Source organism: Castor canadensis, chromosome 5 (assembly GCF_047511655.1).
Source record: "Castor canadensis chromosome 5, mCasCan1.hap1v2, whole genome shotgun sequence".
NCBI classification, from domain to species: Eukaryota; Metazoa; Chordata; class Mammalia; order Rodentia; family Castoridae; genus Castor; species Castor canadensis.
In genome coordinates, this window is record NC_133390.1 from 123,040,076 (window position 1) to 123,053,506 (window position 13,431).

Sequence of the window (13,431 nt, forward strand, 5' to 3'; positions counted from 1 at the left end):
GTAAAAGAGCCATTTGAAAATATCTATACATTGGCTTTTATTTTAAATTAACCAGAGTACTTATTTTTCCCCTGATCCAATGTTTCACTTGAGACTTTGCTATAATAAAGTTTTTTTTTTTCCAGAGCAGCATCTCAGACATGTCGAAAAAGATGTTCTGATTCCTAAAATAATGAGAGAAAAGGCCAGAGAGAGGTGTTCTGAACAAGTTCAAGGTAAGATTGAAATATTCACATAAAGATCAAACTTATTTTTATTAATATGATCTGAATTTAATCCTTCATCTCAGAGGCAAGTTGTCAATGAATTCATTGTATGAATTGCTTCTAACCCTTTCAATGAGATACCAGTATTTCAGCTTTTAGAACTTCCCGGCAGTGTTCAATTTATTTATAATTTAAAAGTATTCTCCTAAATTGCTAGTAAAAACCCCTTTCTTCCCAGAAGCATAGTTACATACAGAGAAAAACTTAATGTGGGTATTCTGGAGAAAGTAGTTATTCTGGTAACTTTGATAGGGACAGAACAAACATCAAATCTAGTATCTATCTGTTTTTTATCTGTCAGTATTCATATGTATGCGTGCGCATGTGCATATGTGTTTGTTCTAAGATGATTTTCTTCAGTGTCATTGCCTATTTACTGAATTGTTAATGGAATCCTAATAGGACTTATGGTGAATTTAGAGGGGTTTTTTTGTGTGTGTTTTGTTATCTTTTATATTTCTAAGTGGAAGATATTTATAAATACATGCATTAGGCACCCATACATGAGTGGTTTCTTTGAAAATGTTTTTTAACATTAACGTTCCTATATACCAGAAGTCTAGAGATGTACTGTTGATTAATATGTAACATTCTAGTGAAAATGTAAACAAAGCAGTGTTAGGTTAAAAGATCATAATATACAAGTAAATGATGAGTTATTAGAAAAGGAGATGGCAATATTAAAATAGTCTGCCACTTAAAATGATCATCAAAATGAAGTAGTAAAATTTTGTTGACATAGGCTATTTTCTTGGCTCCCCTTATTTACTTCACTGATGTTATATTTTTAAGGGACCACAATAATTCTTGGTAATGGGATGCAGCTCCACTGCAGGCCTTTTCACAGGGAAGCCAGGCTGTGTTAACTCTAGTTTTAAGACTGTGCCAATAACATTCAAATTCTAAGACATTTCTGTCCTTTTCCCTGCCTCCAACCCTTAGAGATGACCTTTGCAATATAATGGAGGCAATATAATAAGAGTAGTTTCTCTGTATACTCAACATTGTGTGATGATAATTTCTTTTTCTTAAGTGGCTTATTACCTATTTCATTTTAAATCCATTTATAGATTAGTAATTTAAAACAAATAACCATTCTGTGCTTTTACTGTTACTTACACCATGAATTAATTGTTTAGCCCCCACCTCAGGTGTCAGGAGGAATTAACCCATTGGCAGTTGGAGATAGACTTCAGTGCACATCTGGCATTAGAAAGTGTCATGCTGATAATCTCAAGAGGTAATCTTCCACCTGCATCATAGAACATTAAAAAATATGGCCTGATGCAGGTGAGGTAGGATAAAACTTAAAAAAAGATATAAAGGTATAGGTTTAATTTTTCACTAGTAGGAAAATTTGTTACTGATATATCAGTCTGAAGTTACAAATATAAATTGCATTTATTCTGTTTTATAACCATTACCTGTTACCTAGAATGAAAGCTAACTAATTCAATTAGAAACTTAACTTTTCCTGACATGACTCAGATGAAAATGCCCAATAATTGTATGACTCTGGGTTTTACAACTGCCAGTGTTTACTTTATGACAGTGGAAAGTTATTTTTGGTTGCTGAGATGAAAGACTAGAGTATAACATTAAAATATTTGCTTGTGTTGCACAACTACTCCTTTATAATGGTACAGAAAAGAAAATGTTTGATTTTTAAAATTTTCAAAAACTAAATTGTTCAGAATGTTTACATGATGGTTAAGTTTTATTTTAATATACCTGTAATCTTCTGAAGACTAGAGGCATCTTAAAATCTGAGGTCCATTTATATTACTTTAGTGCACTTGCCTCTATTTGAAAGTCTGCTGTAACAGTTGATTATGAAAATCTGAATTTCTTATAGATTATCATATATTGATTTCTTAGGCCATATGGTACAAAGTAGTGTTTTAGAATGTAAAATTGAGGAATTTATTAAAGAGTAATAAATACTTACTATTCTCCCTATTTAACCATATGAATTAGAAAAGAATATACATTAGTATTGTTCAAGCAGAAGAAAGCTGCATTTAAGCAGAATAATAAGACATAATTTAGAATCAGGACACTTTCATTGGAATTTATTTATTGACGATAGCCTTTGCTTTATTAAATAATTATAGGATTTTACATAAAATCATTATTCATGCTAATTGTGTGGTTCTGCAATAAGATATATACATTTTTATAAGTGATATGACTTACTGCTAAATGTCTGAAACATGATTATGTAGGGAAGCTTTTAGATTTAATTTTTTTCATCTCATTTCAACCCATCTGATCATAAGAATTAGGTCAGACTGCCAGCAACTTAGGTTTGTGAAGGGCATGGAACAGCTTTTCCAGGGACAAAGAGAAATGAAATCACTTTCAGTGAAAGAAAGATGCCTCATTATAGTCACCAACAGCAGTTATTGACAGCTACACTTCCTATTAACAAGGAGCATTTAACTAAGAGTTTGGCTGTTGGATCTTTGGACTTGATCTAATTTGGTAGCATTAATTAGTTTCTTTTGAGCCCAGACACTTGGTACTCACAGCTATAGATTTGGAGGGCTAATTAGGATAGAAAATTGAACAGAATGGGGTAGGGCATTAACCTTCAACCATTACCAGCTGGGACACTGATAAAGACCACAGAGTCCAAATGCTCTCTGTATTGATGTGAAGAGTACCCTAATGAATATCAATTTCAGCCAGGTTGCTATATTCTTACCAGTTCTTTCTTCATTATAGTTTTTAACCAGCTTCCATGATATCTTCATTATATATAGGTTTTTATTTTGCTCTGATTTAGTATGAGTTGCTATTTCACCTAAAATTTAAACACAATTAAAATTTGTCTTAAGCAGCAGATAAAATTTAAAATGTTTTCATTGTTATATACCATAGTACTTCTAAAATTTAACTTTACAGTTATATGACTAATTCTGAGTAAGTTTGTACATGTAACTGAGCTGTTTCAGTATAATGAAAACTATAACTTGATAATATGAAAACCTCAGTTTTTGGATAATAAGCAGTGTTTATGTTATTAAACTGGTGTTGGTTTGAGAATCTTTGTCTTTATAAAATATGTTTTTAATGAATGTAAAAAAAGACACATGAAAGTATATGTTTCTTTTTAAAGAGAAAATTAGTGTTTCCCTAACTTTAATACCTCAATTTTGATTAGTAAGTAAGGCAGCTTCAATGTAGAGATTAGATACAGCATAGAGAATCCTGATTTTTTCATTGTGGAAACTTTGACAAGATTGTAAATTCTTAGTATCAAAGGGAAAGTTATTAATTTACATTCAACTTTATAGTGTTGTTCTTTGCCAGTGGTATTATAGCAGTGAATAGAGACACAAGAATAACAAAGTATATAGGTAGACTTCAACGCCGAGCAGAAATGTTGGAAAACTCTAGATCAGCCAGATCTTGTTTACTCTCTCCTACTTTCCTCAGCCTCCCCAAAGAGGAAACAGAAATCCTCCTCTACCAATGGTGATGATGGAATCATTATTTTTTTCTTGAATATGAGAATTACCAACTTATGTTTTATGGAGATGGTTTGAAAAACTCTGGAGGTTGTTTTCAACTTTGGGCTTTCTTCCAGCTCTTTCACTTCACCAATTGTTTATATTTTCTTTTTCTTTTTTTTTCCCTTTGATGGATTTGGGGTTTGAACTCAGGGCTTTGTGCTGGCAAAGCAGGTGCTCTACCACTTGAGCCATACCTCCAATCCATTTTGCTCTGGTTATTTTGGAGATGAGGTCTCAAGAACTATTTGCCCAAGCCAGCCTTAAACTAGGATCCTCCTGATCTCAGCCTCCAAGGTAGCTTGGATAACTGGCATGAGCCCTAGCACCTGACTTGTTAGTAATAGTTTTAAAATAAGTACACATTCTGGTATTATTAAATTTTCATCCTAAATAGAGCTTCCTTTTGCTTTTTTTGTTTGTTTTATTTTTGACTTTTTGAGGCAGGGTTTCAGCCTGAAACTCATATATAGCCCAGATTTGCCTCAAATTCATTTGGTACTTCTTTGTTATTGTTGTTGTTGGGACTGGAGTTTGAAGTCAGGGCTTCGTGCTTGGACAAAGCAGGCACTATGTCACTTGAGCTGCACCTCCAGTCCTTCCTCAAACTCATAATCTTCCTACTTCAGCCTCCCGAGTCCTGGGATTATAGGCATGAAACACCATGCCTGACTTTTCTTCGCTTTTTTGAAGTGTACAGTTGACATTTGATATAAAGTCTCTGTGTTGAATAATGATATTTAACTTAACAAAAGAATGAACCTTTCTTTCTTTTTGCTATGATAAATCAAGACCAAAAAGACTTTGTTATCAAAGATGGGGTGGAACTTTATTTAACCTAGCCATATTCTACTTACTGTTTCATTTCATACCTTGGGCCTTCTTTTACCTTATTTTAATGTTTCTTTTGTGTCTGTGTTGCAATCTTCCTGACCTTTGGTTAACTAGTGAGGTATAGTTCTAAAGAAATTATGTGAAATACAAAGAAGCATGGATTGTTTTTGTCTTGAAACATCACAGGGAGGAGGGTGTAGCTCAGATGGTAGAGCACTGCCTAGCCAAGTGCAAGGCACCTGAGGTCAAACCCCTGTACCACAAAAAAAAATCATAGAACTGTAGTTAAACACCACAGAAGCTCAACACACTGATAAAATGCCTGCCTTTGTTTAGCATACATTGTGCATACAACTAAGGTATGCTACTTTTTGCCAAATTCCAAAGAGAACCTGCCAAAAATTTCATTTGTGCTTTGAACTGTTCTATTATTATCACATGTATTTTGGTCATTTAACCCGTTCACCAATATTAACACGGAAGTAGAGATGCATCTTTAGACTGAGCTGGATATATTAAGATGATGATATGTGTGTATGAGTATGTTATTTACTCTTAAGAAATACATATAGCTATTTATGTATTTAAACAGTTGTTGCTGTTTGAACCAATACTACCCCTGGGTTTAGTGATTTGCCAGGAGGATGCATAGAACTCAGCATGTAGTCATAATCATGGCTAAGATTTATTATTGCTGAAAGATACAAAGCAAAACCTACAAAATAGCTGGGCACCAGTGGCTCATGCCTATAATCCTAGCTACTCAGGAGGCAGCAATCAGGAGGATCATGGTTCAGAGCCAGCCTGGGCAAATAATTCGTGAGACCCTATCCTGAAAAGATCCTTCACAGACAAGGGCTTGTGGAGTGGCTCAAAGTGTAGGCCCTGAATTCATAACCCTAGTACCGCAAAACAAACAAACAAAAACTATAAAAGGGTAAAGACACATGGGACAAAGTTCAGAAAAAAAACATACATAGCTTCTAAGAGTCCTCTACCAGTAGAGTTACATAGGATGGGCTTAATTCCTCAGCATGGAAATATGACAACACATGTGTAGTGTTATCTACCAGGGAAACTTATTAGAGACTCAGTCCCTAGAGTTTTTATTTCGAGTTGGTCATATGGGCACTCTTTGCCTAACAAGTACCAAAATTTCAGAGTCCCAGAAGGAAAGCAGGTGTTCACCTTTGTTCTCACCTTGGAAGAACAGCAGGTATCCCTACAAACCTCCCCTCATTGGATATGAATTATGAGTAACTGATCTAAGCAGCTGAAGAAGGCTCTAGAATCTGAGTAAGCTAAACTCTGAATTTTAGAAAGTGCTTAATAAAACACAATTTTTTATTTTATTGTGGCATGATCATGGGGTCCAGAAATTGCCAAAGAGTTTTCTGGGGGAACTTAGAATAGTTTGGGCTGGGAGATTTGGAATAAAATGTGGCTATAGTTGAAATTTACAGGGGACACTTCTGTAATAATGACTTGGCAGCTGGCTGAAACAGTACGCATTCAGCTGTACTCTATTGGCAGAATGTTTATGGATGTAAGGTAATGGTGCAGAGGGAGGTTATCCAAGAATAGACATGACCATTCATGGATAATTAGGTGTATTTATGGTGGTTTGGAATGGGTAGAGAAGAATTAGGTGGGACTTGGCATCAAGGACACATACTGTCCTTAACTTCTTCCCCTCACTCCCCATCTTGTGGTGGTTGCCCTCTGGTACCATCACATCTGTATCATTTTGGCCCTGTCTTCAGCTGGCTCAGTCTGGGTTTAACTCACCCCACATCTGCTGAGTACCTTCTAGGTTATCAGGTGGCTCATGAGGGTTACCCCTTAAAGATGCTGCAAGAAATGGGGCTGGAGGGAGACAGCGGTTGTGTGCTCTTCCAGAGAGGTGACTGCAGCTCTCATGTTCGTGGGGCATGGTCTGGAGCTGAGTTGTTCTTCTGGGTAGAGCATGCTATGCCTCTCAGAGCTTGTGGGGCAGGGAAAAGCAGGGGGCGTGCCATACCTTGCACCACACACAGCTGAATTATTTTTAAAACAACTGAACAAAGTATATGATTGTCATTAATCTTCATTTGTTAATTCATACATTATTTCAATGGCTTATTGTGATTGCCCTTTATAATAGACATAAATACCCTTGAATAAAATAGTTAGTTTTCTCTAAACAGAGAAATGTGTAGAATATTACAGTTTCAGAAATAAATTAAATCTATTAATGCCAAATATTTAAATGAGAAAATTAGCAGGAAGTTTTGTCAAGGCAGGTGAACATAATATTTTAAATAACTAATTTATGTACCTTATCCTTGAAGGTATAATTATGAAAAGTTTACATTAGAAAGCAAAAGCAATTGCATGACTTGAAACTTTAAAATATTGTTAAAATGAATAAGCATTATAAAATATGATATAGCTTTTATGGCAGTGCTTCATTCACAAGTTTCTGTTATCCTAGTATTCCTAAACATCAACTTCCTATTATTTTCTTGTAATAGACTTAGAAATCTTTTCATCTCATGAGAAATTAATCCAAAATTAGGTATAGTCTTTTAACAGTACTGTGCCTTTGTATAAAAATCTGAGTGCAAGATCACACTTCACTTAAGCTATCTGATGATCCTCTAGTTGTAATTGGATTCTTTCTAGGTAATCAGAGCTTGATACTGGTAAACTTTTTGTAAATTCACACAGATATTTTGACTGCATTATATTCTAATCAGAATCTTGTCTATCTGTTGGAAAAATAATAAAGGAGGCAGTTTGATTTGTACACAGCTCGGGAATGTATTAAGTGGTAGATGTAAAGCCATTTAAAATCTTTTTTGGGGATGTGTAGGGCTTGTATTTGCTTAATGTTTATTGTCTCATGTTTAATTTTGTTAAATTTTCAGAGTCAGGTCAGTACATGGTAGAAATGTCTTATTTTTATGAAGCAGATTCTAAATTAGAAGTTATAGATTGCGTTGTAATTCTAGTATGGATCTATTTCTAGTTTATTTTTGTGGTTTTCTTATGGTTTTCGTAAACAGATAAAGGAGTAATTATATCTGGGTGTAGTGGCTTATAATCCTAGCATTTAGGAAGTTGAGGCTAGAGGGTTGAGAGTTTGAGGCCAGTCTGGGTTACATAACAAGTTTCAGTCCAGGCTAAGTTACATAGGGAGACCCTGTTCCATTAAACCAAGTTTGGGATTGAAGCTCAGCAATAGATTACTTACCTTATATACATAAGGCCATGTATGTGATCCCCAACACTGCCAAGAAAAAAAAAACACAAAATAGTAATGATTTATCATTTACCCAGATTTCCATAGTATTAGTCAAATGAAAAGCCATGATAAATATTTTATTCTTAGTCTATAAACAAGTTTGGCATCATACTTGGCCATTTCTTTTTGTGTTAGCATTTCATAATATTATGTACGTGTATTTTAGTATTAGCCCATTATGGCATCACTGAAACTATATTTTTACAAAGCAAATAGGGAGTTTTCAGATTCACTTAAGGACTTGAGTAGAACCTTTGGTTTATGTGGAGTATAGTAGTTAAAAATATTCATTATTTCCTGTCTGTCAATCACTACTGTATGAACATTATATGAATAAAACAGACAAAAACTTTTCTGATTATGGACCTTACATTTCAGGGTGGGTAATATGTAATAAGCATTATAAGTAAATATAATTGCTCTAGAGAAAAATAAAATTGGACAAGGGCAGTGGGGCATGCTGGTGTTGGAATGGGGCTGCACTTTTTAATAGGTAGTCAGTATAAGTCTCACTGGGAAAAATGATATTTGGGTAAAATTCTTAAAGGAGGTGAAGGAATGAGATATACACACATCTTTGAGAAGAACAGCAAATGCAAAGGCCCTGAGGTACTAAGTGAAGCTGGCACATTTAAGGGACAGCAAAAACATTATTGTTATTAGAGTGGAATGGGGCAAAAAGAGGAGTTCAAAGGATTTTAAGATGTAGGTACCAAGGACTTATAGATACAAGAGAAATGAAAAGACAAAACTGAACAGTCAAGTATGAGACAGGGACTGATTTATAATTTAATAGCACTCATTGTCATGTGAAGAGTAGAGAAGAGGTAGGGGCAGAATTTGGGACACCAGTACAGATTTGATTGGAGAATGTGCACATCTAAGATACATTTTGAAGGTGGAAGCAACAGAAAGAAATGACTGCACATAGTCTTATACTTCAGTGAAGAAAATAAATTACCTGTTCAATATCGCATAACTTATTGATGTAGCAGAGCTCTTATTAGAATTCAGGTATCTTAATTCCCAGCATAGTGCTCTTTCCATTATATCAGCGTTAATACAGGTCCTTTTGCAGAAAAATTTGTTACTTATGAAGGGAATATGAAAAACAACCGAAATGCATAGGAGAGTAAACCAAAAGCAAGAAAACAGTTAAAAGGAAATCAAACATTGAAGGAAGGGAATAGTATTGGGTAAATCTCTGTCATGTATGGTGGCTGAAACTCTGGTTAAAAAATAATAAAACAAAAAACTATTGAACAAATAAAAGAACCCCTGGTCTTGCTGGTTTGAAGAACCAGGGATGGGTTTGGTACAATTGTGGACAGTGGAAAGTATGCATGTGTGCTGGTGTGGAGTGTATGCAAAATAAATTAAATTGCCTGCTTAAATGGGAAATAAAATCTTCAGAGAAACAAAACAGAACCCAAACCTTTTCTACATCATATCATTCACTATATTCATAATATAGTGCAAAAATATTCAGTGTACACAGAAACAAGAACGTATGACTTGTTCTCAAAAGAAATCAATGGAGGCTAACTTCAAGATAACAGATGGGTTGAAATTAACAGGCAAGAATTTTAAAGTAGCTTATTCATAATAGCCCAAAATTTAAAATACCCCAGGTTTCACTCAAAAGAACTTGACTTATTACAGTGTATTTATGCAGTAGATTACTTTCAGCAGTGAAATGGAGCGTATAGTGTCCCACACAACAGCAGAGATGAATTTCAAATCCTCCCTACTGAGTGAACTATAAGTAGAAATAAAAGATTGTATACTCTTTTTAAATATGTTCTCAAAGAGGCATTGTTCATTTGGTATTCTAGAATGGGAAAAACTAATTCAAATCATGTTGCACTTTTGGGGAGTGAGACAGGTCCTGATTGGAAAGGGACATAAAAAGAACTTTCTGGAACAGTTTTAATGATCTGTATTTTATTGGTGATTGGTATTACACAGTGGTCAACTTTTGTTTAATCAAGTGCTATAATTAAGACATGTTTATTTCATTGTTATATCAGTGTTATGTAGTTAGGAAAATGTAAGCAAATATTGAAATTTAATTTTATTCATGAGAAATATCTGTGCGTAAGGAAACATGTAATATGTAATATTGACAAAGTTTTAGAGAAACAAACATTTACATTGTTGGATATGACTATAAATCAATACACTATTATGAAAAGAGTTTGTGAACATTTAAAAATTAATAAATTTCATAAAAATGGCTACTTATTACCTAGTTAACATAAGGAAATGATCAGTGATGTGCAATAAAATATACATAAGGATATTCAAGACAGCATCATATATAAGATATTACAAACAGTTTAAATGTTAAGAGTCTGCTTGCTTAAATAAATTATGGGATAGCTGTAGGAATTTGCACTCATAGTAAGTGCATTGATTGGTATGAAAGACAGGTCATAGTAGCATATTGTTTTCATTCAGGACTTGGCAAACTACAGCCTAATGGTCAATCTGGTGTGCTGCCTATCTCTGTAAATAAAGTTTTATTGGAACACAGATATGCTCACTTACATCTATAGTCATATGGATGGCTGCTTTCATGCTACACTGGTACAACTGAATAGTCCCAACAAAGACCATATGGCCCACAAAGCCTAAAATACTTACTGTATGATTCTTTACTGAAAAAATTTCCTGACTTATGGTTTAATTACATTAATTTAAAATTTTAAAATGCAGGGAGAGCTTACTAAAATTAACTTCATTCCATAAATTTATGAACACTTGCATGTATCCAGTTCTGATTATAAGCTGTCTATTTCAGTGTGACTGATACATATTCAGCCCTTATTTTTATGGAGCTTATGGTATGAGAAATGGTTATTGAGTAAAAATTAAATTTATGATGAATGCTATGGGGAAATTTTAATAGCAGTTATTTGTAAGTGTTGGTAATACTTATGACTTAAATTTTTTTCTCAGTTTTCTTAGAGGTGTTTTTTACTCTTATTAGTTTTTTCCCACTGGAAAAGTAATGAAGACAAAGTAGAAAACTAGATATTTATTTGCTTTATCAGAAATTTAAAACATCTTTTTGTATTGTTGTTGTTAATTTACAGAATTGTTAGTTTATAGAATTTACAAAACTAGACTTAAAAGCATTTTAAAAAATATTTATTGAATGTCTTTTACTTAGTCAACAGAGTAAGACATGCTATAGAGACAGAATAGACATCTGAGATTGTTTTTTTAAGTATCTTACTGTCAGGTTGATAAGAGACAAACCAGGCATATAAAGTAGAATTATATAACATAAAACAATTTATAATAAAATACCTAGATGTTAGTTTAGGAAAATGAAATCCAGTAAATTCTGATTTAGTCAGGTAGAACCTGGTATACTGTTCTGAGTAGTATGGTGTATAGTGAGTATCACCTGGACCTTAGGGTATTTCTAATGATTAGGGTTAAATATAGGGATGCTGGGAAAACATTTCAGATTGTGGATTGAGTATTGGCATAGAGGAGAGTGGGCATAATTTCTCTTGTCTAACAAGCAGGAGATTAACCTTAGGAGGCCAAAGACTTTTTATACAAATAGAATTGAAAGAATATTAATTTTGCAACAGAAGACAAATTGGTAACTTTTCTTTCTAAATTTTGGGTTTCTGCATTGTTTTAAAACTAGAAGTTGTTGTTCATTAACAGAGACAGGCTACAGTGTTTGTTTGCCAGAGCTAAAAGGCCACCCCTGTCTCAGATGCTGTAGCATAACTCCTGGCATTTATGAAAAGTATTAGGCTGCTCTATAAGAATGAGCATTAACTGTAAGGTAGTACCATACAGTACAGAGATAGCATAGCTGTAACAGGGTCTCTCTTCATTTTATATGTGTCCTTAAGTGTGTATTGTTCTTTATCTTCTAGAGAAATCAATTTGTTAGGTTTGTCAGATTTTTAAATCAAACATTTTATCTTAAGTCTCCATAGTTAAAGAAAATCCTCTTCAATCTAAGAATGGCTAAACAGTTAAGCATCAACTTATAGTAGATATCCCTTACTCATGGTTTCAGTCTCTGAGGTTTCAATTACCAGCAGTTAACCACCATCTAAAAATGGAAAATTCTAGAGATAAAAAGTTCATGTTTTAAATTGTGCACTGTGGTGAGTAGCATGATGAAACCTGTTTTGTCCTACCTAGGACATGAATCATTTCTGTGTCCAGTTATCCATGCTGTGTAAGCTGTTTGCCTATTAATCTTTTAGTAGCCCCCTTAATTATCAGGTAAACTGTCATAATATCACAGTGCTTGTGTTCAAGTAACCCTTTTAATAATGGCCCCAAAGTATAAGAATAGTGATACAAAGAAGGTACCAGGGCATAATATTTGAAAGAACAGATTAACTTTGGTATTGCATACCGATTCTGCAGGACATTGTAGGAGAAAACATAGTATTTACAGAGTTTGATACTATCTGTAGTTTTAGGCATCCATTTGGGGTCTTGGGACTTATTCCTTGTAAGTAAGGGGAGGACTACTATGTTCTCTTAATTTAATGGCAGTTCATTCTATTTACATAATCTGAAAGTTACCCTTCTCATGCTGCTTTTGTCCCTCCTGGTCAATACCAGCAGTCTTAATCTTCTTTCTAATATCCATCCATATCTTTTCCTTTAAAATGCATAAATGATAATTTGTTTACATTAATTTTTCATCTCTTTGATTCTTCACCATAACATTCACTTTTAGTGAAGAGCAAATTTAACTCTTAATTTATGTTATTAGATGTCTTTCCGTCATTTTAACAATCTCTATGTACGAAGCTTAAGAAAATCTGATGATTTGAGTAACATAGACTTATCAGGGCATATCGTTGTACAAGATTTCCAGGTCATCACTCAAAACAGTTTAAATTTCTCTTTACTTTGTGAACTTCACCATATGTTTATTACAAAGAATTTCCCTGGTTCAGTCCTGTATTCACACCTCCATAGTGTGTCGTTGCTGAAGAGCTATGTCTGCATAGAATTGAAGTGATGGGTAGAATCTTTGGATACCATTTTTTCCAACATCCTTTATATAAAAGATTGGCAATTGACTAGCCTTTATGTAAAACCATGGATTAATATAATGCATATGATTAGAAATCATTCCTGTAATAACATATTATCTCACGTTTAGTTGCCTTTTTTAAGCCTATGGGATCTTTGAATTTTTTACGTTGTGATTTTATGTCCATTCTGACTGACTTTAAATAGCTCTTTACTGTGATGGAATGCCATGCTACTGTCACTAATAATGTTACTGAATTGGTAAGAACAGTTTTATTCCAAGTCAGTACAAATTAATGTAGTCATAGCTGCTTACTTTTCTCATCACCCACACAAACTGGACTAGACCTGAATAGACCTATAACACAAAATGAAATTGAAGCAGCAATCAAGAGTCTCCCCAAAAAGAAAAGTCCAGAACCTGATGGATTCTCTGCTGAATTCTATCAGACCTTTAAAGAAGAACTGATACCAACCCTCCTTAAACTGTTCCATGAAA

The 13,431-nt window shown here is 33.9% G+C and overlaps 1 protein-coding gene across 1 annotated transcript in view; it reads left to right on the forward strand.

Annotated features, from left to right (window-relative positions):
- Cmc1 (C-X9-C motif containing 1) overlaps positions 1-13,431 on the forward strand; it is an 80,271-nt gene that overhangs the window by 26,497 nt on the left and 40,343 nt on the right. The window contains exon 2 of the mRNA XM_074074042.1: positions 126-215. Coding sequence (XP_073930143.1) covers positions 126-215 — 90 coding nt within the window. The remainder of the gene's footprint in view (positions 1-125; positions 216-13,431) is intronic.